This window comes from Oryzias latipes, chromosome 4, assembly GCF_002234675.1.
Source record: "Oryzias latipes chromosome 4, ASM223467v1".
Classification (NCBI taxonomy): Eukaryota; Metazoa; Chordata; class Actinopteri; order Beloniformes; family Adrianichthyidae; genus Oryzias; species Oryzias latipes.
Genome location: NC_019862.2, coordinates 24,065,020 through 24,091,735, shown reverse-complemented (window position 1 = coordinate 24,091,735; position 26,716 = coordinate 24,065,020). Strand labels below are relative to the sequence as shown.

General features: G+C 39.4%; 1 protein-coding gene across 6 annotated transcripts in view; it reads right to left on the bottom strand.

The window, feature by feature from the left end:
- The window catches only part of evi5 (ecotropic viral integration site 5), a 35,883-nt gene extending 9,667 nt beyond the window's left edge, over nt 1-26,216 (bottom strand). The window contains exons 1-18 of one of the 6 annotated variants that reach the window (XM_023954446.1): nt 26,193-26,216; nt 19,152-19,381; nt 13,119-13,308; nt 9,809-10,033; nt 9,571-9,645; nt 9,368-9,493; nt 7,416-7,559; nt 7,047-7,136; nt 6,736-6,833; nt 6,357-6,417; nt 6,226-6,279; nt 5,378-5,410; nt 4,850-4,996; nt 2,401-2,532; nt 2,167-2,307; nt 989-1,147; nt 606-752; nt 370-465 (exon numbers count right to left, since the gene is read on the bottom strand). In XM_023954446.1, coding sequence (XP_023810214.1) covers nt 370-465; nt 606-752; nt 989-1,147; nt 2,167-2,307; nt 2,401-2,532; nt 4,850-4,996; nt 5,378-5,410; nt 6,226-6,279; nt 6,357-6,417; nt 6,736-6,833; nt 7,047-7,136; nt 7,416-7,559; nt 9,368-9,493; nt 9,571-9,645; nt 9,809-10,033; nt 13,119-13,308; nt 19,152-19,303 — 2,070 coding nt within the window. In that variant the 5' untranslated portion in view covers nt 19,304-19,381; nt 26,193-26,216. Of the gene's footprint in view, nt 1-369; nt 466-605; nt 753-988; nt 1,148-2,166; nt 2,308-2,400; nt 2,533-4,849; nt 4,997-5,377; nt 5,411-6,225; nt 6,280-6,356; nt 6,418-6,735; nt 6,834-7,046; nt 7,137-7,415; nt 7,560-9,367; nt 9,494-9,570; nt 9,646-9,808; nt 10,034-13,118; nt 13,309-16,284; nt 16,408-19,151; nt 19,382-20,705; nt 20,890-25,287; nt 25,586-26,192 lie in introns of those variants that run through there. The other 5 variants (XM_023954449.1, XM_023954444.1, XM_023954445.1 and 2 more) reach the window with 5 other exon arrangements.
- Nucleotides 26,217-26,716: the final 500 nt, after the last annotated feature.

Sequence of the window (26,716 nt, the reverse complement as noted above, 5' to 3'; positions counted from 1 at the left end):
TGTGAAGCAGGAATCAGTGGGGTTGTGTTAAAATGTGGGTCATTAATAACAGTCTGACGTAAACAAACCTCTGGCATGACGCATCGACACTGGAGGAAGGTGTGGAATCACCACATCGACCTGACCTCTTAAATATACAGTCAAGTCAGATATTAGATGTTTTTTTTCCGTTCTATCCAACAGTTTCTCTCTTAGAAAAAGAGTAAATGTCACAACTCAAGTAAAAATTGTCAAAATATTATAGGATTTACATTTGTCCACACCATGGCAAAGTTGATCTGCTTCCTAGGCCCTCCCGTGGCTCAAAACAAACAGTTGGGAGTGCACATTGCAGTTTCCGAAAGCTTGAGCGCAGCGGTGCGACTTTACCTGAATCTCCAGTTCTGAAATGTGCTGCTGGAGTTCAGCCATAGCAGCAATGTTGTCCGCTTCTCGCAGCCTCACAGCCATCACCTCCTCCTTACTCTGCAGAAAAGACATCAAAGATCATCTCTTGACGTGAACTTTGACTTTTGGAGAATGCGTTCGCCACAGTAGAACTACAGAGGTTGGGCCTTGTGGGATTTGCACCACCACTAAAAACATGGTCAGCAGCAGACTTTCACCTTGCACTCGATCTCAGCTTGTTTCCGTTTAATCTCTTGAAGTTGAACGTGCATGTCTTTATTCTGTGATGTCAGAGCTTGGACGCGCTCCTGGAGACAGCGGCTTTCCTGCTCCGCCCGTCGCAGCTGGTTGCTGTGAATCTGATTCTGAAAAGACACAACAAATAAATCTTTTACTTTGATCTCTTATCAATGCAAAGCCTATTATTCCTGTTATTTAAAGCAGATGACTGCCCTCTAAAGGCAACTATGTGACATTACACATTTTTTAATTATTCCTTTGTCTTTCAACATTTTGTGTTTCCACCTTAGTTATTGAGGCAAACAGGAATTTGGAAGCAGAAGACAAAGAACAAGTCAGGAAATGAATGTAAGACCCTGACCTGGGTCTCCAGCTCCAGCATCCTTTGTCTGGTCTCTCTAAGCTCAGCTTGGGCCTCTGCCTCTCGCAGCCTCACACTCATCAGCTCGTCCTGCAGCTCACTCAGCGTGTTCCTCTTGGGGCCGTCTTTCCAGCGACCAGCAGTGCGAGCCAGGTGGCGCTGTAGAGAGGAATAATGGGCAGGACAACTTCAAATAAAATTCAAGCTTTTTACTTTTAATTTTCATGATCCATTTGTTCGCATCTCTTGTATTGTGTCAAATAAAGTCACATACGTTACGCTTCTGCCGCTCTTTTTTAATAATCTGCTTATGTCGAAGTAGGAAAGGCTTTCAGATCGTCAATAAACTAAAAGATTATTAGCGTTTAGTGTGTGATCTCAGACAATGGACACAGAAACCAAAAAATAAATATTACATACAATGGAACAAAAAAAAAGTTCTCCCACTTAAAAAGATGAGAGAGGCGTGTAATTTTCATCATCGTAAACCTAAACTATGAGAGACAAAATGAGAAAAAAAATCCAGAAAAGTCACATTTTCGGATTTTTAAAGAATTCATTTGTAAATTATGGGGGGAAATAAGTACTTAGTCAATAAGTTCAACTCAATACTTTTAAATAGATCATTTTTGTTTAGCTTTTTATTCCTCCTAAAAAATACTTAAAGAAAATTGTAGGCTTTTTATTTTTGTTTTTTTCAATTTGTAAGGGATATTAGAAGCCTTCTCTTGTATATTTGAAATAGATAAATCCTATTTTGATATTTAAAATCATTATATACAACAATGAACTAGCTTTTTTATTTTATTTTATGTTGGACAGGGCAAGTTAAAAAAAAAAACAAAAAAAAAAAAACTATGAACTAGCTTTAATGTTTTTCAAGCTAACCAGCAGCATCACATTGGCTGTCTGCAGACTGTTTCTTCTGCTTCCTCACATCATAACTGTGCATTTAACTCTCAATAGGAATATTTTAACAGAACATTTGAAGAAATTCTCTAAAAATTGAAACCAATTCCTATCATGTGTTGAAAAGAAAAAGAAAATGAAAAAAGCTTTTTCTGTCAGGAAGCTAAAGATTAGCTGTTGATATGTATGACATTAAAAATTTGAAACAAACATGAAATCTGGACCCTTATCTGTTTCTGTTTCGATGTTCTGTTGGCCCTGAAACTCACCTGCCAATGTTCTTCCAGATTACGGACCTGCTGTTTCAGCTCCTTCAGTCCAGTCACAGCCTCAGCTTCTCTCAGCTTCACTCCGATCAGCTCTTCTTGCAGTCGAGCCACATTAGTGTCATCTGGCAGCGATGAGTTCCTCTGAAGAAGGTTTCTCGGTAAGTTTTGAACGCGACGGCATACTTAGACCGTTAATTTGAGCTGATAAACGGTTTCTGATAAACCAATAAGTACCTTCTCCATTTCAAGAATCTTGTCTTGCATTTCCTTGAGCGCACATTGGGACTCCGCGTCCTTCAGCCGGGCCTGCACGAGCTCTCGCTCCAGCTGAAGGACGGACTCCTCAGAGAACTGAGAGGGTCCTTTCTGTAACCACATTATTAGCAAACTGAGCACAAAAAAACAAGACATCTCATAAATCCCATGATTCCAACAGCAGGCTTTGCTTTTCACTTTCACTAAATAATAGACGAGCAGCCATTGTTAAACACGACAGCAAATTATTCAGAACATGGTAATGTGCATTCTAATTTGCAATCTAAACATCAATAATTAAGGATGTCATATGAATAGAATAAACGGGAGTGAGATGCATAATCTGTTTACAAATTCATGCGCTCATTTCACAGAAAGTAGGAGCCCATACACTGTGGCAGAACCGTCAAGAACCTGTGTCCTGATTTGAATTCATGCATACAAGAACAGACCATTACCCCAGGCCAGAATGTGAAGTGAGAAAATCCTGCTCAGCTGCAGTGCCGACTGTCTCCCCGACATTCACTGAAGAGAAGAATGAGCTCTGCAGCGTAAACATGTGTGCTTCTAAACTCTGATACAACTCCAGTTTGAGGTTTGAAAAAAAAAAAGGAGATTCCACGAATCAATACTGTTTTTATACCAGACTACAGCAAACACGACCAACCATTTTTTTTGTTTTCTAAGGAAACAGGACTCCTGAAGAAAAATCAAGGATTCAGAAATATTCCTCAAAACGTCAACATTGCAGCTCTGACATCACACACAAAGTGGTCTGTTTTTCCATCCTTTCAAACTAAAGTGAAGAAGATTTTCTAAAAGGAGGATTAGTCATTTGGAGGCATACTTGTGAAGTTGACAGAAATAAAAGGAGCCCTGAAATGCATAATTGTTGACAAATAACTTACGTCTGTCCCTTTCTAAAGTTTAACCATGTCTCTGTGCATCTCTGCTTCAGTACCAATTAAATGACAAAGACTGATTTGGCCTACTTCCTTTGAACTGCACTGAAAAATTAAAACTTTTTTTTTAAAGGAAACATTTTTCCCCCAGCTTTTCCTCTCCAAAAAGGAAAACTTGGGATCCTGAAGACATTTCTAACATGGAATTAGCTTCTATAAAGATGTAGTCTAAGCCAGGAACCTGAGTTTTCTTAGAATTGGGTCACAAAGCGTTTTTCTGTATATGGACCATAAGTTTGGAACATGGGGTGTGATATCACATTGATTCTTCTCTTCCATAAAGGTTTTCAAAGCTTAAAAAAAGAGAAAGAAATCCAACAGGAAGCCACCTTACAGCTCAACAAACTACAGATTTCCAGCAAATGGAGACGTGCTAGTCTGCAGAGAAGCTTCTTTATCCTAATTTCTGAAGGGTCTAAAATAAAGATGTTGTTTTCAGCAAATGACTTATGAGTTGTTGTTTATTTTCCACCAATCAGAAATAGTGACCTTTTATTTAAATTGTTTATAACTGATTTTTTTATGTTAAAATCAGTTATAAACGACAGCTGCTGCCTGGAGTCCTTGTGTCTCTGTCACTATCACCCCCCGAGGATTAGGAAAGAGAACTATGATAACAACCAGCCGGGACTGCTGAGCTGTTCAGCTCCTATCAGACAAGAAGGAGACAGAAATACTCTCAGCGGATCTAGTTAAGTGGTTGTTGCAAAAGAAGAAAACTTAGAATGAAAAAGAAAAGATAATATTTTTTTTGGGGGGGGGGGGGGGGGGGGATGGAGAAACCTTCTCTGCTGTTCCACTATTTTGCAACAGGTGTAGCATTTAAAAACAGGAGAACATGTCTCTGTACCTGCAGATCTAGTCTGCCAGAACAAAATAATTCTTACAGAGTCTGAAGAATCAGTTAAAAAAGATGAAAACCTGAAAAGAAAATCTAATAGGAGAGGTGTTACTTAAAAAAGAGACAGAGAAGAAGACAGAATGTTAAGCTCCTTTGACATTTGTAGAAAGATGTTGTTTAGATTCTAAAAGCCTGTGGTGGAGGGGGCACTGCTGCCCCCATCTGTAATGTACTTCAGTCAGAGGCTTCTTCAGATGTGCTGCAACTCTTTCTTTTCTGCAGACCCGTGTTTTCTTTTCAAACCCCATCACCATTTCTGTAGCCCAGCATTGAGTTTTGTGTTTGTGTGTGGGGGGATGATTGTGACTCTCAATAAAGCAGGTGTGTTTGAGAAAGGAAACACAAAAATCATGCAGGGTGGGGTGCGCTGAGGAGCTGCGGTGAAAACTTCCACCAAAAAGTGGCACATGACCTGTTGATGCAGGCTGCATGAAGGTCCCTATGAGGTGCACCACGCCGGAGACAAATCTGAATCATTTCCTCTTTTTTTTAAAAACAGGTTCAGCTCTAAACGCAGCCGGACCGGGACAAGTGCATCAGCGGCGGACTACGCTGCCCTCCTTACCGCTTGTGACTGTTGCTGAAGCTGCCTGATGGTTTTCTTGGCCTGCTCCAGCTGAGCACTGGCCTCCTCGCACTGTTGTTTGAGTGTGGCCACCTCCCGCTTGACCAGGTAGTTTTCCTCCGCCTCTTGAGCTCGAGTTACTTGTCCCTTTGGACGTAAGCAACCAAGGGCGGGTGGAGTGAGTACGACAAGAGGGGAAGCAGGAAAATGAAACGGGAAGACCAGAAAAGATTTGGGAGTGGCTTTCTAACTTGGCATGCAAATTGTTAACTTAAGCAAATGCAATTATATCATTTATTATTAATTATTTCATTCACCATAATTTGTGGTTTACCTACTTTGTCCAGCGTGCCTTCTTGTGTCATATCGATTAAGCAATATAATATTAAATAATCTGGTTTAGTTCTTAACTTCATTTTTTTTAAATGAGTTATATCACTGTACGCATGCAATGTAAAAGACAAAAAGAGGGAGAAAAAGGAAGGTTGCATAACAAAGACAAGGGTAAACAGAAAATAAAGAGTATACCTGAATCAATCTATCTGCCAAGGAAGCACTTTCCTACAAAACAGAGAAATGAAGAGACAGGAGACACACAATCCAGAGGACAGTTAAAAGCACACAAAGGAACAACAGATTGATTTTAAATAAAGAAATGCAATGTTCCTTTTTCCTTCCAGAAGCAGTTTTTTATGGACTCATTAATGAATATTAATCTTGGAGGATGAGAAGGGAACATTGCATGCAGCTGCTGTGAAGTAGAAGTTACTAAGCAAAATGAAAATGATAAAGTGCTGATGACACAGAAAGGACAGCAAGATGAGAACGCTACTGAAAAAGCGGTTCAAGAAATTCTGTGCAAAGCATAAAATCTACAACTGGATGAGTTTTGACCCTTTGGGCCTTTTTAGGGTTTATGTGCCACAAAGTATTGGCTTTAGGCAAACTTTTCCCACCCATCAGACATGCCCCCTGCAGACGAACACAGGCCTCATGCATGACGCCCTAACATGGTGCTCTTTCGGTGTCTGCCAACATTGCAGCCTGGCATGCATCCCTGATCAGAACACAAGAACGGTGCAGCTTCGGTCACATGCCAAACCAGCATGTCACGCTGCACATCAGTTAGTCATGGATGAATTCTTTCACAGTTAGGTTACCGAGCGACATCAGCAGTCACCATGACAACTGCAAGTCATCAGCAGTTTGCAAAGAAAATGGGAAACTTTTATCAAAGTCGTTTTAGTTAGTAAGGATGACTCTGAGCCTGGGGGAGAGTCGGGATGCGACAACGTTCAAAGATGGATGGATTACAGCCAGGTTATTGGGATAAGAGTGGAATTTGTTTGTTGACAGACAGCCTGTGATGCACTCACTTTCTCCAGCGTGTCTATCCTCTGCTTTAGAAGCCTGTTCTCTGTCCGCAACCTCTGAAGAAAAAAAATTCAGAAAGAATGAGAAGTGCTCCTAAAAAGAGTGCACATGAGGCAGAGTACAGACCACACACCTTTATCTCCACCTGTTCCTCCAACTCTTTAGTTTTGATCGTAGTGTATTCCTTTTCTAACCTGTAATAAAAGGTCACAGTTGTAATTCATCATTGATGTTAGCCTTAATATTAAAAACAAAATGGCACATAAACAGTTTATAAGAAGCTCAGATCGTTATTTCAAGTCCTTTCTTGTCACCCACAGCATGTCCGTAGAAAAAATGTGCATGAACATTTTGTCTCTATGGACTGACTGAGCAGAAACTTTTGTGTGGGCCACCTGTGTGCCCTGTGCAGGTTTACCCGTTTTTTGCCTGCACACAGCCCATTTCCACTCATGAAGGCGGTTGTGACTGTGTTGAGTGATAATGCTGTGTGGCACTGCAGCCATGCTTACTTTTTCATCTTCTTAGCATTGTATTTAACTTGATATGCAGCCTGGATGACCTTATCAGGTCCACTGTCAAACTGGTGTGGGATGACTCTCTGAAAGTGCTGGAGCACAAAAACAGTAAAGGTAAGTTCAGCACAACTTCAACTGCCTTCAAACTATAACATCCAACACGAGCAACCATGAGCTACACATCTCACTTAAGATGCGTGAGCTAAAGGCTTCTCCGTCGAGGAGTGAGAGGATTTCAGCAATAAACGGAAAAGCAAACAAAGTCAGAGGCATGTGAATGAGGGGTCAAGGCGGTGGTGATGCACCTGTAACATTCCCTCCATGTCGAGCTGTATGAGTTCTGCCTGGTTCATCTGAAGAATGGCCAGTCCCACGCGGAAAACTATTTCCAATCCCTGAAAGCCGGCAGAAGAAGAAATTAAAAAGTAAATAAAAATGAGAGGTGAAGGTTTTGAATGGACTAAGGAAACTCAAAAGCAAAAAAGAAGTAAAGCCTGGCAGTAAGTGATGACTGTAGTATTTAATTTCTCCAACAGGAGGTGCTGACAAACTACATTCTACTTTAGATTTTACTTCCGTCTATCTTTAAATCTTCAAGGATTGACTTTAATAACAAAACAGTGAAAAACCTTTGAAGACAAGAACACCCATTTTGTCATTCACTGTTTACCAACCTCGCACATAAAGATGTCAAAGATCCTCGTGGCAAACGGCAAAGGAAAAGAGGTGAGGAAGATGGTGAGGAACCAGGAGGAGGCGTACATGGAGGTATGAAAGCTCTGAGCCTGGAAATGCACATACAGCTCCGGGAGCTGCTCCTGTGGGGGGAGACAGGTTCCCATCTTTACTGATGTTCAAAAATGCTCGGAACCAGAACCGTGACAAAAATAACCCCACAGAATACGTCAACATACTATAAATATCAGCAGACGCGTTTGAACTGTAATTACGTCAGTCAACATTTGCTTTGTCAGCTAAAGATAAATATAAGTAAGAAAACAGGTTTTCATAGAATGTGCCACTAATTTTACAGCTGGGATCTATTGTTTACTTTTAATATTTAATACAAACCTTTAGCTTACCAGAAACCTTCGATGTAATTTTTGAGAAAAAAGCATTTCATTATAAAAACAGTCAAAAACTGAAATTACATACATTTCTTTCAAAAAATAAATTAATAAAAAAAATGAAAAAAACAAAACAAAAATTGTTTATCCAGAATACTCTTTGCAGTTTTTGCTTCTTAACTTTTTTTTTAATGTGTTGTAGCAATTTTAGTGATTCTTTCCTGCCTGTTTACAACTGTGGATCTTAGTTACAGGTGTTATTCTGTGAATTGTGTTGTGCTGAGTCTCCTTTTGTTCCCTCCCTGCCTTTGTGCTGTGCATAAGCAGCCTTTAAGACGTGTCATTAACCAGCTCAGTGACCTAGAGTTAGAGTGTCTGCCTTGAAACTGGGAGATTGCTGGTTCAAGTTCACAGTCAGGTCATACTGAAGACTAGCCCAGCCACACCAGCTAAAACAGGGGTGTCAAACTCATTTTCACTGAGGGCCACATCAGCAAAGCAGCTGTCCTCAAAGGGCCAGATATAACTTATACATGTAACTAAATGTAATGAACAATAAATGTAACTACTTCTTAATGTTAAATAACTATTGTTTAAAAAAATAAAATGTATTTAATATAATTTTTAAAGTGACAATTACAATTACATAGAAAACATGTTTGCTTTTTATTCTAGCATAAATCCTTTTAAATTTGATTCTGACAGGTTAGGTTAAATGGACAATGTTTAAGTCCTAATGTCTAGTTGCCCAATCTGATATTTCAAGTCTGATTCCCCATAGATATGAATAAATACACCATTTTTTATTTTTTATTCTAAGAAATTAAAAACGTTTATGCTATCGCGGGCCACATAAAAAGACATGGCGGCCACATTTGGGCCTCGAGTTTGACACGCGAGCTAAACACTCAGTATTAAGGCTTGGATTTTTGGGGGAGCCACGATGCCGTTTTCAAAACCACCAAAAGATTCCTGAGTCCAGCTGTGACTCAGGGTCACTGCCCTCCCCAGGGAACAGGTCAAATGGGGAAGATACATTTCACACACCCTGGTGGATGACAACTAACTAACCAGGAAGACCCTAAAATTTCTCTAAAAGTAAAAATCCCCTTCAAGCCTTAAAACAAGCCACAAAAAAACACACCACCAATCATGGAAATCTTTTACTCACATGACAAAACACATTTTCAAACTAAGACAGTATTTCACTGAGACTCCAGCCCGGTGTTACCCCTGCATTTCATCTTCTTCCTAATACGTATTTTACCAGCTTTAAGGGACTGAAAATGGTTGATTTTTAACTGGTCCAGGAGTGTTGTTGCCGTGAGTTCAGAGAGTGTAGAATGAAATACCTCACTACCCTCTAAATCAGGGGAATGAACAACGCCATATTTGAAAACTTGGTGTTGAGCTGTTTTTCCAAATATGTAGATGCAGCCGAAATGTAATATTTATTTTTGAAACTAACTATATTAGTTGTAACCTCACTCATTCAAAAGCCAGTGTTTCCCTTACAACGTGTTGTGTCTTGGTCCTGACATTGGGTGTGAGGTGAGTACCTGAATCATGGACTCAAACTGGTACATGCACAGTCCCAACTCGGCCATGCTGGGTTTGAAGAGCTCCCGTAACCTGTACTCTTGCATCAACTTGAAAAACACGCAGAAAGCCTCTTCTTCTGGCATCTAAAACCGAGAAACAAGATTTACAATCTGGGTGTTTTGAATTAGATGCATTGAAGTGTTTCTCAGAAGCTGGTTACCTGCATGAGTAGCAGGCCAACAATGAAGGCACTTCCCTGGCAGTAGCCAACCTCACGGTCCACCAAGGAATACGCCTGCAGTCATAGAGATTAATGAATACACAACACAGACAGAACATATTGTTTCTGAATGGCAATTGTGGATTTACTCATAAAAATGTACATTTTAAAACTACTGCCCACGGCTAAATCCCAAAAATGTTCACCAGTTTGTTTGAAACAGTTAACAGCTCTGCACCTTCATGACGTTGAAGAGCACTTCCTGGCCTAAGCTATCCTTCTCCTTGAAGAACTCGTGCTCGGGGTACGTGCGGGCAATGTCTCTACGAATCAGCTTCTCACACGGGGAGGTCATCTTCAGGAGGTCCGAGTACTGATCCTTGATGGGCATGTTCTGGGCGCTGCACAGCAGCTGCCACACAATCGCGCGGAAGTGATGAGGAATTCCTCTCCTGACAAGATCCTGTTGTGGGGGGAAAAATAAATGGATTTCTGTGGGAATGCTGTACTTTTGTAGTGCAGACTGGACTGTTTGACACTAGAAAACTGTAAAACAAAATTCAGTGAAGCATATTTACATCATGGCATAAATTTTACATTCCAGAAGCTCTCAGAATAAAGGGGGATTAAGACTGTCTAGTGTAATTCATCTTATGATAAATTAGTGTTTGTGCTGAAGGAGACACGATGCTGTAATTGAAGGAGAAAATCTAGAAATATAAAATATTAAACTACAAACCGGCTGCATAAAGAGAGCTGCTTTTGCTTAACGCTCATATGTTTCTATTTATTTGTGAGTTTGGAGCTTCAAATGGCTGCAAAAGGCTTGAGGAAGGCATGAACGTTTATCATAATCCTAAAGCTTCTGGAGGCCAATTTTAAAAAGTTGTTTGTTCCCATGCATGACAACAGATATGATTTGACTAAGTGAATTTCCCCTGTAATCCAGAAGGCATTAAAAGTTATAATACAGGAAAACACAATCAAGCAGAACACACACACTGTGCAAGTTTGAATGTATAAATGATGTGAAATAATTCTGCTTAGCCATTTAACTTCAGTCGTATCAGGAAACCCCGCTTTGCCATGCCCATGACTTGTGTGGGAGAATCAAACTAGCCATCGTCTGCGCCAAAAACACAAGGTACACTGTAGATGATAGGTTCAAACCAGAGTTACGACCCAAAACAGAGATAATAAAACAATAATGACACAATGGCACAAAGGAGAAACTTTTCAGACACATCGTAGATCACACAGGAAGGAAATGGCTGGAAAAAACTGCCTAACTGACTGTAACACTGTCAGATGTAGCTCAGAGCTTGATGCAAATAAGGTGGATGAAATGTAAAGCAAATGTGTTGCCGCTATAGGTAGAATGCCGAGATAAAAACAAATATAAAATTTAAAGCCATTTCATAATGCATGTGTAAAGTTTAAGGGCAGTGGGTCAAATCTGGTCAAACCCTCGGTAGTCTGGGGCCTTTTTGAGAGTTTTTCCTACTTTGCAGTTTGTTCTATTGATACATCTTTAAAAATGTTTTCAACATTTTTGAAATCAGTCTTTTTAGTGCAACCCCAGCTTCTTTTTTAACATAAATTACTTGGATTATGTTACACATTAATTCCACAACTACCCGAGACTGTCCAAAAACTCAATTCCGAGTCGTAAATTCTGTAATTTTTTTACATTGCAATTTCTTTACATTACAAACTCAGAAAATTGAGAATAGTTTTTGTTTTAAAACAAAGATCAGACGTGTAGAGATGGAAAAAATGTATAAATTCTACAAACAAAGCACGGACACGGTCAAAACATGTGACATTTTTCTACTAAGGGGGGGCGGGGTCTGTGTCAATGAGCTTCGGCTACAATCCTGCATATTTACAGTGACCCACAATTTTTAGAGCACTCCACACTGTTTGTTGTATGGATTGTCACTTAAATAAATAAATAAATACAAATCCTACGTCATTGTAAACACTGTGATTGGCAAACACACTGGTGAGTTCAGAGACTACTGAGGGTTAAAACGTTCCTATTTTACTATTTTTAAGCCATAAACTACCATTCCAATAATGTGCATGGACTGTTTTAATTGTAGTGTAACAGAATTCAACCACTTGACTTTTTAGATCATCCAAACAGGAAGGAAAGCCACATCCATACACTGCCGGGCATTTACACAAAAACAAGTAAGAACACAAATTAACCAAAAAACTTCATAATAGTGAGAGATGTGCTGACGTGTCTTTACAGAGCCATAATGTAAGTAAATGAAAATTGCACACAGTTTGCATCTAGTATAAACATACAGATATACCTCCTTGGTGATGCATACTACTGTAGTTCAACAGTTCTGCAGAAAAAATTCTCTGCGTATTTCTACAAACTGTTTCAGAAAAACCATTTAAACAAATAACAGGGTTTTTGTCATGCAAGCATGCTTGAAAGATTCAGAAATGCTGATATAGTTGGACATGAGACTGCAGAGGAATTCCTAATCCCAGTCTGTCTGTCTTAGTTTCCATGCTTGGAGAAGACAGTCAGTCTCACCTCCATCAGCAATTTAAAAAGGGAGCCAGCATGAAGTGAAAGATCTGTATTTAAACAGATGAAATGTGACCACAAAGCAGTTGGAGCTTCAACTAAAAGTGCTGGTGTTAGAAAGATAGAGGCGAAAAAGTAAAGGCCCGTACACACCGGGACGAATATTCGCCAGGCGTTATTCGCCAGCGTTTTTCGCCACGTTTTTTGTGTTCACACCCAGGCGATTTTCGCTGACGGTGAGCCGAGCGAACATGCAATTTCATTCCCTGACATTAGATGGCGCTTAATGTAAACAGAAATACTCCTGTACACAAGGTGGCGCTGCGCAACTTTACGATTCTTAAAGTCGCTTTTCACTCAGAAGAAGAGAGCAAGTATTTACACGCTTGTCAGAATAATACAAAGAAAACATGAATATTTCAAGCATCAGTAGCTCCAACTGGTACTTGGTAAGGGGATATTTTAGAATGTCCGTCATTATTGCTTCGCGGCTGTGTAGACGCTACTTGGCGTCTATCTTCTTCGCTGGTCTGTGTGCTCAGCAAGGCAGTTTTGTGTTTGAGCGCCCCCAAGTTGTGTTTTACTGTAACTTCAGAAGCTCCAGACACGTGTGCAAAAGCGCCATTCTCATTGGTCGAATAGATTTCGACGCGATGCGTCGAAAAAAAAAAACGAACCCGAGGCGTTTTTTTTTTTGACGCTTTGGCGCGTGGCGTTTTTTCGCGGCGGTGTGCACACTCTCATTGGTGCCCTTTGTTTAGTCACGAGGCGTTAAACGTCGGCGAAAATCGCCGGCGAAATTCGTCCCGGTGTGAACAGGCCTTTAATGTACGTCTGCTTTTGAACAGAAAGAAACAATAATAAAAAGGGATTGTGTAAAGTATTTAATAAACTTTACACTTACAGCAGCATGAGATGGGATAAGCTATAAGTTATTGATAAGGGGGGTGGGGTTTTTGACTCGAACACATTTTAGGTTTCCTAGATTTAGCCTCACCTTGAGCTGTTTCTCCTTCTTCTTCCGCACCTCCTCCCACTCATTGACAATGCGACCCCACATTATCCATGAGTCCTCCTCCAGGTGGGACAGGTTGGAGGAGGCAGAGGAGCTAGACACCAGGGAGGACCCAGAGTTTCGCCGGGAGCCGTTCATGGAGCGTAGAGACTTGCTGTCAGTCTCCAGCAGCCTGCATAAAACGGGAATGTTTTTACTAAAGAGGTTGTCTCACGGCTATACTCTAAAAACACAAGAAGCTAAGAAAAAACAACATAGATCATATAACTACATTTTGTCATACTCAGTCCAGCTCATTCCATTAGGACCAAGTTATCTAAACGTTAATGTAATAATGGCCTTTGAACAAGTGACAGACAAAATACAGTAAAAAATGTTTCAATGCAACCCCCTGTAAGAATAAATACTGAGAACAAAATAACTTACTCTTTTAGGATAAACTGAATAATTAACACTATTAATATGGTAGAACTGTAAAGTCTAGTAAGGTCCTCTAAAGCAAACTGTTGCAAGTGAGCATTCCAGTCTGATGGTGATTCAAAAAGACCAAATTCTACTGCTGACTCATCAACTGGTACTGTGACGTTCCCTTGAGCCAAGTCTGGGGAATTTGCTCTTGATGAGTGGACACATAAGAGGTCTAGCCAAGCTCAGCTTAAACATGCCAAATAGGTTTGCCCCCTCTGAGTGTCCACCACCTGGAGTGGAGAACAAGTGGTAGTCAATGGCAGAGGTTTTTGTCTCCCAATTTTTTGCTCACCAACACTGGTTTGTATAACACAGACTTTCATCTGTCCGACTTTTGAAAGAGCGCAAGGTTGTGTATGAGATTGAGAGGTACCCATTAAATATGTTTGGGTTCACCTAGATTTAGAGCTTAAGCTCTGGAACTAATCTTCTTAAGAGAGATTTCTGTAAAGAACAGGTAGGCCCACACTCAACTGGAAGGACTACCACTTCAGAGATAGCTTCACGTATATTCCAGGAGAGTTACAAGACATTTAGTCAAAGGGAGCCTGTTACTTTGCAGAGTGAAACATTTTCTTCTGTGATCGTATAGCCAGCTGTATGTTCCTGGCTGACAGTGATCCTCAAAGTAGGCGTTGGACACTTAAAGTGAGTGAAGCTGTTAAGCTGATGAAAGGACAATTAGGCTCGGTTGTCCGTTGGACTTTGAAGACAGCGCATAAGTACAGAAACCATGGCCAAAACCAGCGCCAAGGCTAAAGGTTTGTGAGGAGTTTAGTAAAAAACTGAAAGACAACTTTTGATTGCCTGAACATAGATCCTCCCAAACTGTCATGCACTTTAACCGGGAAAAGCAGTGTGGCATCAACACTTGGTACCATGTGGGTGGAGAGTTGCTCAACTGGGGATGTTTTGAGGGAATAAAAGAATCCCTTTAAAGGTCCCAATCACATCAAAATGTATTCATATAATAAAAGACGCACCATTTTGCAGAGTAAAGGCACCAGAAGTTAATGAGGCAGAGTTTCTCCAGGCCCCTGGATACTGTAGGACTTGCCTTGATGTAACTTATTTCTGCAACATCATACAGAGAGATAATTGGTGGTTCTCACTCTCAGTGAGACCTCAGTGGGTCAGAGTAACCTCAGCTCCATTAAGACAATCTCCACAGGTGCGCCACAAAGCTTTGTGATTTCCCCACTTCTCTTCAATCTGTTCACAAATGAATATCAACCCCGGGAATTACATATATAAAATACTCGGACAATACTGTGATCATGGACACCACATGTACAGATGTCTTGCCGCATGAACTGGACACTCATAAATATCTTGGTACCATAATTGAACACAAACTCACATTTCAGTTTAACAGTGAATACCTCGTTAGTAAATGCCAACAATGCCTCTTTTTACTTCGGAAACTTCAAAAACTCCAAATCCATCCATCCATCCTTGGAACTCTTTATAAATGCTTCATTGAGTCCATCCTTTCATTCAATATTTACAATAAAAGAATTAAAAACAAAGGTTCACTGATCGCCACAGATGTCACAGACATTCCTTACAGCCACTACAGTTTGTTGCCCCTCGGAGATTCAGATCAAGTTTTGTACAAACCTCAATTCGACTGCTAATGGTATTTTGGCATCTCAGTGGCTTTTAATTATTATTTCGTTCAATACATTTTTTTCAGGTTACTTCAGCAGGTCTGAGTTTATATTGTTTGTTTCTTAATGAGCGTATCTATTAACGCTACTGATTCTACTTATTTTATTGATGGTTGTCTCTGCTCTGTGTTCCAAAAAAAAATAAAGTAACTTTGATGTGATTTGATTGTAACAAAGGAATTATGGGAAATAAGGGCAGGCTTATACTGCGTGAATGATCCCGCCCCCAACTAAGAGGGGAATTTCTTATGAACTGCTGATCTGCAGAAACTATGTCCAAGAAAATGACAGATTTTTTATTTAGCCTAAAGACAGCATAATCATAATTAAAAGACCACTGGGAACACTCTTATAACAGATCAAAAGATGATCAGAGTGGGACTTTAAGGAGAAGCATGCATAGTACCAAGCTCATGACAAAAACACAAAGGCTTGACACCTGATCTTGGAAAGTAGCTTTGATGATAATGAGTGTGCTCAAAGAATGGCTAATGTTACAGTTAAATTTAGGTCAACTGCGATGAAGTGAAATCGATAATGGGAAAGAGGAGTCCGCAAAGAGAACTTCTTAACCTGCACTCAGCTTTTACGTGTTGTGTGAAGAGAACACAGACAGGAACAACTTTGAAGAAAGATTTAAAAGGCACTGGACCATTTTAAGTGTTGTTTAATTGGTTCAAATTTTGTACTGGAACGTTACCTGTAAACATACTTTGAGCTTTGGTAATAATTCACCACTGATCAAATACAGGTCAGAAGCTCTGAATGTAAAATACATTAAAAGTTCTTCTTCTAATAAAAATAATTCCACAAGGCACTGTAATAGTGTGTAGCACTAAGAGATACCCACATTTTTGAAATGGGGCTTTTATAAATAAACTGTATTTTATTTATTTTAATAGACGATCGTGCTTACAATAAGAAGAAAAAGGCAAATATCCTCTCATTGTAGTTTTTCTATTTGTTTGAACAATAAAAAAAAACATCTCATGAAATTCATATAATCTTACCAGGATAAATTCATGATGTAGTCCACATGTCTCCAATTTGTTTTTATAAACTCCTAAAAGCTGAAATATCTGGCAGAGCCTCCACTAAATGCAAGACTAAAGAGTGAGTGCTCATGCTTTTTATCTGCTCTGTTGGGTACAAAGGCCACACACGACTCAAACTCCTGAAAAGATAACACATTATCTGTCACACAAGCTAAAAAAAAAAGCCCAACAAAGTCCTCCTTTTTGTTGCTGCAGTTTCGTAGGCGCCTTGATGTCAATGTAAATGAATGCGCTTCATTGATGCCATAGGCACAAAACAACGGAATTCAGAGTAGGACTCCAGACGAAGAAAAAATGTACACTAAACAAAAGCTTTTGCTGATCAATGGATTGTTGTGCTGATGACCTTACATCAGATTATTTTATCACAAGAAAAAGTCAAACGACCTACTAAAGACTGTCTGTGGCAGTACCAATGAGCTCACAACCTCTGAGCTCCGTACTGAGCTTTGCTGTAAAATGTATTCCAAAGGACTCCAGTTCTGAATTGTTAGTTTTTTTTAGCTAACCATGGCTGTACAGCCACTCAAGAGGGGTGACTCAATAGAGGTTCAAAAACTAGCAATGATACAGTTTTACATCATGGTTTAACACTGTTATTACTGAAGCAAGAGTGTTTGAGAAATCCCACTTAGTGTTTCATAACTTGCATTTATCAGGCACAAATGCACCAAAGTATCCCAGTAACTCAAATCTGCGTATAGCTGAAAACAGTTTTTTTGTGAGTAAAATGACAAACAAGACAGACATGTTATTGAAGTAAGTACCTAGCAGAAAGTGATGTAAAATGAGTGTTTTCTTCCTCGTCTTGATCTTTTTGGTTAATCTTTTTCAATACTTCACAAATAAACAACGATTTCATGATTTATAAAAAAAATGTACCAGTGTACAAAGATTTCACAAACAAACACATAATGTAATGTTTGTTTATTTCTAAGGAAAAGTACATAATTGCCTACATGGCTCTGTGTGAAGAATGATTGTCCCCCTAAACCTAATAACTAGTTGGGCCACTTTCAGCATCAACTATAATCAGTGATAATTGGCAATATGTCTTTTAGAAAACTTTGAAGGATATAAAACCCACTTGTTTTTTGCAGACTTGGTATTAACCAAGCTATCACCACCTAGTGAGTGGCAGTGGCTCAGGTAGTTAAGAGCAGGTCAGCCAATGATTGAAGGGTCGGCGGTTTGATCCCCGCTTCCTCCAGCCAACTGTTTTGTCTTTGGGCATGACACTTTACACCCCTCTAACAACAGTGGGCTGAACTTCATGAAACTAAAATGTGAATGGATTTGACATCAATTCTTATTTACTTGTTTGTTTGTACACATTTAATTTGCACTTGATTATCTTGCAAGAAATACAAGGAATGTGGAAAACTTTACTTGCACTGTTCAGTACTCAGCTATTTCTCTCTGAGCCACACTGGTTGAATATTTGGCTAAAGATGTCCTGAATCGATTTTAGGTCAGTCAACAGAATCGAATCGTTCAAAGTGAACCAAGATCCACCAAGAATTGTATCAGCGACCACAAATTATGATACGAATAGTTGTTAAAAGGAATCGTTAGACGCCCCCGAGAAGTTTCTCAAAAGTCTTAGGGATTAACAAGATGTGTTCTGTCAAAAATCCGAGAATTTATTGTTGTTTTTTTACTCTGCAGTTTTTTTCATCCTTCATGCAGGACATTTTTGCCTCAGCAATCAGGACTAAAGCAAATACTTCTATACACCACTGTGGTTAGTATCAGTACAATATATTTTAAACACATTTTTCACTTAGTTTTGACAGTTAAAGTTGTTTATGTGTTGGTCTGAAAAGATCGGTACTGTGCAGAGCGCAAACAGTCAGAAACTGAACGGGTACATTCAAGGATCCCCCCCAAAGTGTAGAAATACATAAGGAAAACATAGTTTTATGGATAAAATAGCTTGTTTATGATTTGTTAAAGTATTGTGAAAAAGAACACCTAAAACTTGCATAAGGATACAAAGCTAACATGTAGATCCAATTTTTATTAGCTCCAGCAATTTATTTGGCTCAATGTTACTTTTTGAAAAATGGCAAAAAACAAAACAAAATAAATTAAAGTAACTGGAGTATATTTAACTTAACCGTGCTTGTCTGCCAATTATCACACACTAATTTCTACTTTGAAGCCTTGTGAATGGGGTCTGTGGACTGAATTAAACTAAAGAAGCCTAAAATATCTGGAATGAAGAGGACTCTAAATCCTATAGATAAAGAAGCTAAACTGGCTACAGAAAAATAAACTTTCAGGTTGTAATTTTTATGCTCATAATCACTGAGTTGTAATTATCGAATTATAGAATCAGTGATCAATATTCCTGCCTTTCTTCAGATGAACATAAAAAACACGACAAAAAGGAGGTGTCGAGCAAAATATAAGCTAAAACAAATATGCTTCCTTAGTTAGATATATTGCAAGACGCTTATTTAAGGTATATAGATTTAAACCTAAAACAAAAGTAAGCTGTGAGTCTGTTCATCACTGACAATGCAGACTGACAGGTCTTAGATCAGCGGAACAGGAAGAGACAATCATTTAATCAGATGTGGTGACAATGTAGTTAGAGGGAATTGACAGAGCTGTTTTAATGCAGACGGCACATTTATAGGATTTTTTTAGTTTGTCTGCAGAAATGCAAAGGCAGACACACAGACACCAGAAAGTAAGGCATGAACCGCCTGTACCTTAAAAATAATTATAAAAACCTAGGTTGAAGACAATCCAGCTGTACTATACACACATTGAAAACCTTCCCATAAACACAAAGATGTGTACTAAACACTTGCCTGTTCTGTTCCTCCAGCTTGGCAAGCAACTCCATCTCATCAGGACTGAGCCGCGCTGGCGAGGATGGAGAGAGGCCCGGCGAGGAAAGCGATGTGGACGAGGAGGCGGCAGTGGTCTGCAGGGATGTGGGCGTGGCCACCTGGCTAGCCATCTGACTGACTGTGTGGGACACCGAGTTCTTCACCCATGAGAGAGTAGAACTCAGCTTTCCTGCAACCTTGTCCGCCACCTGAAGAAGAAGAAGGGTCGATCATTTATTCCTGCTTCACAGTTTCTGTTAGAACAGAGATCAAGTCAACATCAGCTGCATCATTTTAGATCCGCTTTAGCCAATCAGGTTCCCCTAAATGGCTTAAAAACAGGCTTGCACCCAGATAAACCCCAATGAGAATGTATTTAATAGTGAAATCTTTAAAACACTCTTTTTTACATTCATAAAAAAACATTCCTTACAGGTAAAAGACAAGCTATTGTTTTCTGTCAAATACTACAGAACAGATTGAAAATAAAACAGAGTACACAAAATTATAAACACAGAATTCAAATATGAGAAACTAGTTTCAGACTACTTTGAAAAAAAGATAAATTGTGACAAGTACATGTCAAAAAACATACAACTTGCTCACCACGATGCCAAATGTATTTAAGATTATAAAGTAAGGCACTCAAAGGATGTTCAAGAAGTACAAGAATGATCTCCTGTGTTTGAGAAATACATTTTCTTTTACTGATTTTTAAAATGGACAAAAAGCCGACATCAGTGTGTGAATGTGTGTGTGAATGTGTGTGTGACTGGGTGAATGGGACTGTGACTGTAAAGCGCTTTGGGCCTTCGTAAGAAGGTAGAAAGCGCTATATAAGTATACCCCATTTACCATTACCATTTACCAAAAACTTTAATGTGTGATTATTACTTCTTGCACAAAAGAGCGTGTAACTATTCAAACTTACAAAAACAACAAAAGCTGGGAATAATGTTGATAGTGCTGCCTGATTGTCCAGAATAATTCTGGAATCCAAAGAATATTCCTGGAAGAGTGACCCTGAAAGAACCAGAAAGCCCTGCTTTTTGGCAGCCAGTGTGTCAGAGATTGGTTAAAAGGCTAGATCAAAGTGGCGAACCCCTTAAAACAAGGTATAATTAAAAAGCACCTATCCTATAGAATTATGTTGTACACAGCTGTCTGACAGGAAACTATGACATACACAATGTGCTTGTCTTGCTGATATTTTTGAGCAGCTCAGCAAGTTACAGTCAATGCAGGAAAAAGGGGTTTCTTGTTTTTAGAAAAAAAATTTTTTTCTATTTTTCAGGGGGCTAGAACCTAAGAACTAAGAGAAATGAAACCCAAAGAAATGTACAAACCTATCAGTATTAAAGCCCCATTTCTGAGTTAGTCCAACTCACAGCAAAACAATCAAGTGAGAAACAAACATAATCTGAGTTACTCTGCTGCCTTCTACCCCAACTTTGAAATGTTTATTGTACGTTAAAGTCATTTTTTCATCTTTTAATAAGGATAAAATGGACGATATCTCATCTTGATTCTTACCTTCTTTCCCAAAATAATCCAAATTCAGCAACTTTCTGTGAACGACTCCATTTACCATCTATCCGTCTTTAAATGAAACCATTTCATCTGGGTTGACTTAAAAAAAAATCATCTGAAAGATTCTAAACATTCAATCCAATTGACACAAAGTCCTCCAGTCATACGGTGATCATCCTCACAGGAGTGGTCAAAGTTCTTCAGAAAAGACAACCCTTCCGAGTCTCCTGATCACATCAGAGAACATGCCTTACCCCGTCAAAAAATGCTGACGACTTCAACAGGAATTGCAGTAAAAGTATTGTAAGTGGTGGAACTAACTTTTTAAGAGGAAACAGTTTATTTCCTGATCATAAACAAATTCTGTTTGAGTCTGTTACTATAATAACTCCTCTGCAGGGGTTTGCAGAGATAAACCTGCATTTTTAATAGAAAAAGTAGGTTTGAAACAGATTTGTGTTGACTAATTCAGTACAAATAACAGTGTTTTACATTTTCAGCAACTTGTTGGTCCCTATGCAGTCTGCTCTGGTGGCTCACTGTCTGGCAAACTTGTGAAGGGTTTCTTGAAAAGTCAGAAAACACTACATAAAATAAGGACAGTATTTCTTCTAACAAGTAATGCAATTCTATTTTATGATGCAAAGTCAAATGTGGACTTAGAGAACCCTTCACATTATTATTTCATTGTAAATTAACTTGGATTAAAAAAACTATCTACTCTTCTTTCTCTTACGGCTTTTCCCATCAGGGGTCGCCACAGCGAAACAACCTCTCTTTCAAGGATGAGCATCATATTTGTAACACTTTTAAATTGATCATGGAAATGTTGTATTTAAAAGAGCTTCCTGGTCATAAAAAACAGCTTTCAGTTGATTTTTTTTTTATCTTACATTTCCTAATTTTCTACCAATGTTTAGTTTCAATTCCTGATTATATAATGATTTTTTTTTATAGTAAATCAAAATAGGTTTTACATGTACATTGAAAAAATAAAGTGATGTTTGACAACAATTTGAGAACTTCCATCCAAATCCCCTTTAGGGGTCACAGGGCTGCTGGAGCCTATCCTGGCTACTGTTGAACAAAGGGAGGGTACACCCTGAACCAGTCGCCAGCAAATAACCCCTGAAGTATGTTTTATGGACTGTAGGAGGCAGCCAGAGTTCCCAGAGAAAACCCACACACGCATGAGGAGAACATGCAAACTCCACACAGAAAACTCCCAGCCGGGATTCAAACAGGGGACCACTACACCACTGTGCAGCCTTAAATTGTAAACTTGTAAATAAACATCGAGTGGATTCAATACTTTGGCAGTGATATCCAGTCCTACCAGGTTGTTGAACAATACACAGAAAGGGCTGAGGTGTGTTTTTGCTTAGTTATTTTGCCTTGACATTTGTCATCTATGAATCAAACAATTCCCTTTTAAAGAAAAGAGATGAATAATAAAATAAATGAATAGAAGAAAAATGTGCCAATCTCAGCAAACGGATCATTAAACTTCACCCTATTTTTAGGAACCCTCAGCATATTTAGAGTGCAACGTAGTATGAGAAATATGTAAAACACATAACAGAAAAACGTGTCCCAACAAATGCCAGAGTTCCTAGAAGACGTTCCCTCTGAAAAAAAAGCCTTCAATTTAAAACAAGGCTTTCACATAAATCCCCAAAACAGACTAAATTACTTTTTTTCCCATCAACATGGAGCAGCCCCATGATGCACTGCATACAGCTAACAAAGTCCACTGCAGCACGAGCTAAAAAGGAAGTGAAAGTGAAAAACAGAAAAGGTGGAGCATAGAATTTTGTCTTTGAATACCAAAAAAGTACATTATCTTAAGATGCTTTTCGTTTACTTGAAACAACCCCTGGAAGTCTGACAAACAAAAAACTGAAGTTGTGCTACTTCCTCTGGGCTATGTTGCAATCTTACCAATGAGTCGTCTAATATTATCTGTGACTATTTTACTGACATTCAGCTCCAATTTATGCACAGGTTTTTGTCTCAGAGTCAAAAGGTTGACGGCACCGTTGCACATAAAGAATGATCCTCAACCAGCTTAGAATGCTTCTGACCTTTTAAAATCAAGAATTAAGTCAAATGACCTCACAGCTGATTTGCTGTGAGCCAGAAAAAAATGTAGTCAGTGAAAATGTTTAACTCTGAAGCAACGTTAGATTGTCTGGAATCGACCCACTTAGAACATAGACAGCTCATTGGAAGAATGTCATGTGGTCAGATGAGACCAAAATAGAACTCTTTTGTATAAACACCATTTGCTGTGTTTGGAGGGGGAATAATGCTGAGGTACAACCCCAGAACACCATCCATTCTGAAAAGCATGGGGTTGAAAATGGCATGCTTGGGGCTGCTTTTCTGCAAAGGCATCAGAACGATTGATCTGAACTAAGGATGAATGAAGCCATGTCTGAAGAGATTTTTGGAAAGAAAGAAAAAAACTCCTTCCATCAGTGAAGAAATGAATGGATGAAACATGGATGGATGACAATGAACCCTGGGCGATGAAGGAGGTGTCAAACTCTAAACCTTTGGAGACAATCTCCTCCATGTTTTCCAACTAGCCTGCCATTGTAGCCTCTCAATGGCTCAACACACCTGATCTATGCAATCAGCAGCAGACAAGGCAGGATTTCTGAAAAACCAAAAGGAGGCCGGCCCTCGAAGTTGTAAGGGTATCGTGAAGTATTTATAAGAATAGTGTAGCCTTATGACGTAGAAGTGATGATGGCATCCTTACACCGCGCTCTAGTCATTACTGAGGTGCGAACACTGGCTTCTTACTGACCGCGAACAAATGCTGCACGCACAAAGTGAGCAGGTGATATTCAAGTGTCCATAAGATCCCTGTAGGATGCCGTGATGTAGACAAACTACACTATTATTGTCTAATTTTCTAATTTCTTACAGCCAGGCTGCATGCAAGGAGCACCCAAAGAGCGTGCACCTTTCAATTGAACAGCACCAACGAGCTCGGGGGGGTTGAAAAAAGGAAAAACTCTAACAACATACCTGTGTCTCACCTACTTCCCCCTTAATTGCCTTTATGTGCGTCTTAAGTTTTCACTTTCAACCCAACACCCACCACAGCATGCCCATAGAAAAAAAAATTCCATGAACATTTTTGCTTTACAGGTTCACCAGGTTGTCTGCAATCCGTATTCGCCCATTTTTCACCCGTAGACAGTCCATATCTCATCCCTAAGAGCAGATGTGACTAAGGCATTAGGAAAGGGTGAATAGGGTCACGTATGGTGACATTTTGGGTAAAAACTTCTTCCCATCTGTGAGAGCATTGAGGATGAAATTAGGCTGGATCTTCCAGCACGACAATAATGCCAAACACATCGCCTGGGCAACAAAGGAGTAGCTGCATAAAAAGCATTTCAAGGTTCTTGAGTGGTCTGGACAGTCTCTGGATCTCAATCCAATACAGAAATTGAAAGTCTGTATAGCCCAGCAACAAATTAAAAAAAAAATCACGACTCTTGAGATCTGCTTGGAAAAATGGACCAAATTACCAGCTACAGTATACAAATCTGGTGAAGTCCGATAGGAAACCTTTGACCTCCTTCATTGACAACCAGGGTCACAATAAAAAATAGTGAGGTGAACTTTTGTTGTCAAGCAAATAATTATTTTCTGCACCATTCTGTGTGTGTGTGTGACATTGCCTATATTCACAACAGATTTTTTAATCACTCAGATGTGATGCTTCCTTATTTACCTTCTAACCATGGATTATAGACACTTTAAAAGCCCCTTTTTTTCTTTAAGTGCTTAACAAGATGACTCACCAATTTCCTATTTTAAAAGCACCAAGTTGAACAACAATGAGTTTAACATCTTCAGCTTCGATTTTATAGAGGTCACCTTAGCAGAAGAAGAAGAAGAAGAAGAAGCTGCTCCACGATAAGTCTTTGGTGGATGGAACTAACATTTTTTGTAAACAAAGCTGTTGCATGCTGCCTCTGCAATTCCTGCTAACGACACCCAAGAACCGGATCCAATGTCTGCTCCGAGTGATTGAAATCCCTCCTCTGCATGTCGCACCACTAACAAAAAAAACAAGGCTTTCGTGCCACAGACGTTTCCAATCCCTTTTATGGGCTGGAGCTCTGTACGCTACAATGGAGATCTAGCATCAAATTCAACAGCAACATGTCTCCCAGAAAGCTGCGACATATCTAGATGGGTGTGATGATTGCAGTGTTGACACAACTCTCGGATACATCTATGACAGTAACATCCAGAAAACAAAAGAAAGAAAAAGACTTGCTATTCAACTTTTGTTATTTTGTGTTTTTAAGGTCATCAGTGTAGTTTGTTTGAAAGCAAACACCTAAGTGTAAACAACAAATTACAAACTCAGTTACAGCTGTTTTTTTTAACTTCAAACCGTGTTCGTTTCTCGGCAGCTCCGAATAGTTTAAAGCGATGTCACGTCGTCCACTTTAGCACATAGCACAAACTGAGAGGTGTTAAGTAACTAGGAGTCCATTCCAGCAATTAGCCAGAGCCCACTAGGGAGAGAAAAAATAGCCGGGACATCCTTTACCTTGAAGCGTTTTGAGCTACCCGCAGCAAATGCGTCCGGCTTCCCATGTACGAAGTCTGCTCGCACTACGATGAGAAATGCACTCACGCACGAAAACAACAACGGGGTGGGGGTTGAAAAGCCGAATTCACCAAGAAAAGTAAGTCCAAAGAGAGTTCGGCTAATCTTTTACTTGAAAGCTAGCCTGAGTCATGTTAGCCTGTTCTCATTGACTCCTAGGTCCACCCCGAATACGTGTATCTCTCGACCGAGCAGTGTTTACAACACAGCAAACGAAAAGCCGGCGCGAGGCTGCCCCCTGCTGTCCAGCACGAGACGCTACTTTACGTTCACAAAAAATAAAAAAAATAAAAAAAATCAGAAGAAAAAACAGGAAGTTTTTTTATCATTAACGAATTCGTTCATTCATTTTGAATTTTCTCTGTTAATTACCAAAAAACCTTATTAATAAAATTAACAATCGACACAAATTATCATAACAGGAAGTAGTGTTTGATAGAAGCCACGAAAGCGTTTCCCACAATTCTTGTCGTGACGTCATTCAAGACGCAAACGGGACGTTTTTGTTTTTTTCTGATTCATTAAAGTTTAATCAAAAAGTATGTGTAATGCGTTTTACTATAGTCCGAATAAATCACGATGTTTCATCTGTTTGTGGTGTCTACAGTGCGTTGTTTGGATTTCTTTTTGCCTAATCTATGTTCCATGCCCAATAAAAGCATCCACAACATATTTTTTTAAATAAAACCTGTATTTGTTGGAAACAGGATTCGTATGACGGAGTGCCATTATTTCAACCCCAAAAGGCTTTGCCAGCTGGTGTCAGTACTGAAGTCATTACAACTTTGACATTTTAGCACTGATTTAATGATCAGGATCATTATGTGATGGAAATAAGATCTTACCTGAAGATCATTGCTGTAGGACAGGGACAAACTCCTTCAAGTACAGAACAGAAGTTCAGTCTTTATCTTTTTTTCTTGAAGCTCTTTCAGTTACAGCATGTTTTTACTTGTAAACAGCAAAAAAGGAATTACAGATAAATCCCAAAAGATTAAGCTTGCTTCTCGTTAGACAGACATGCAAAAATAAAAAATAAAATAATTAGAACAAGTTTAGGATTAGTTTCAAAGGTGTTCTCACAGAGCCGGTGTTCACTCTGTGAAATGTCAACAGAAACTGGAAATAAAGCACTTGTGTGCAGATGAGCTGGGAAGGAAACATGACGCTTCACATTCCAAACAATCACACACAAGCTACCTTTCAGGTTTTGCACAAGAGTTATGACGCATATCTTTTGAGGGTTTGCGGGACACTCCTCAGGTCACAGCAGGAGCCTGAAAGCAGCTGATGATGGGGACTGATCTTGGAAAAAGAATGATACATGAACAATCACGCCAGCCTGTTGCTACACCTGCAAACAGGTCAT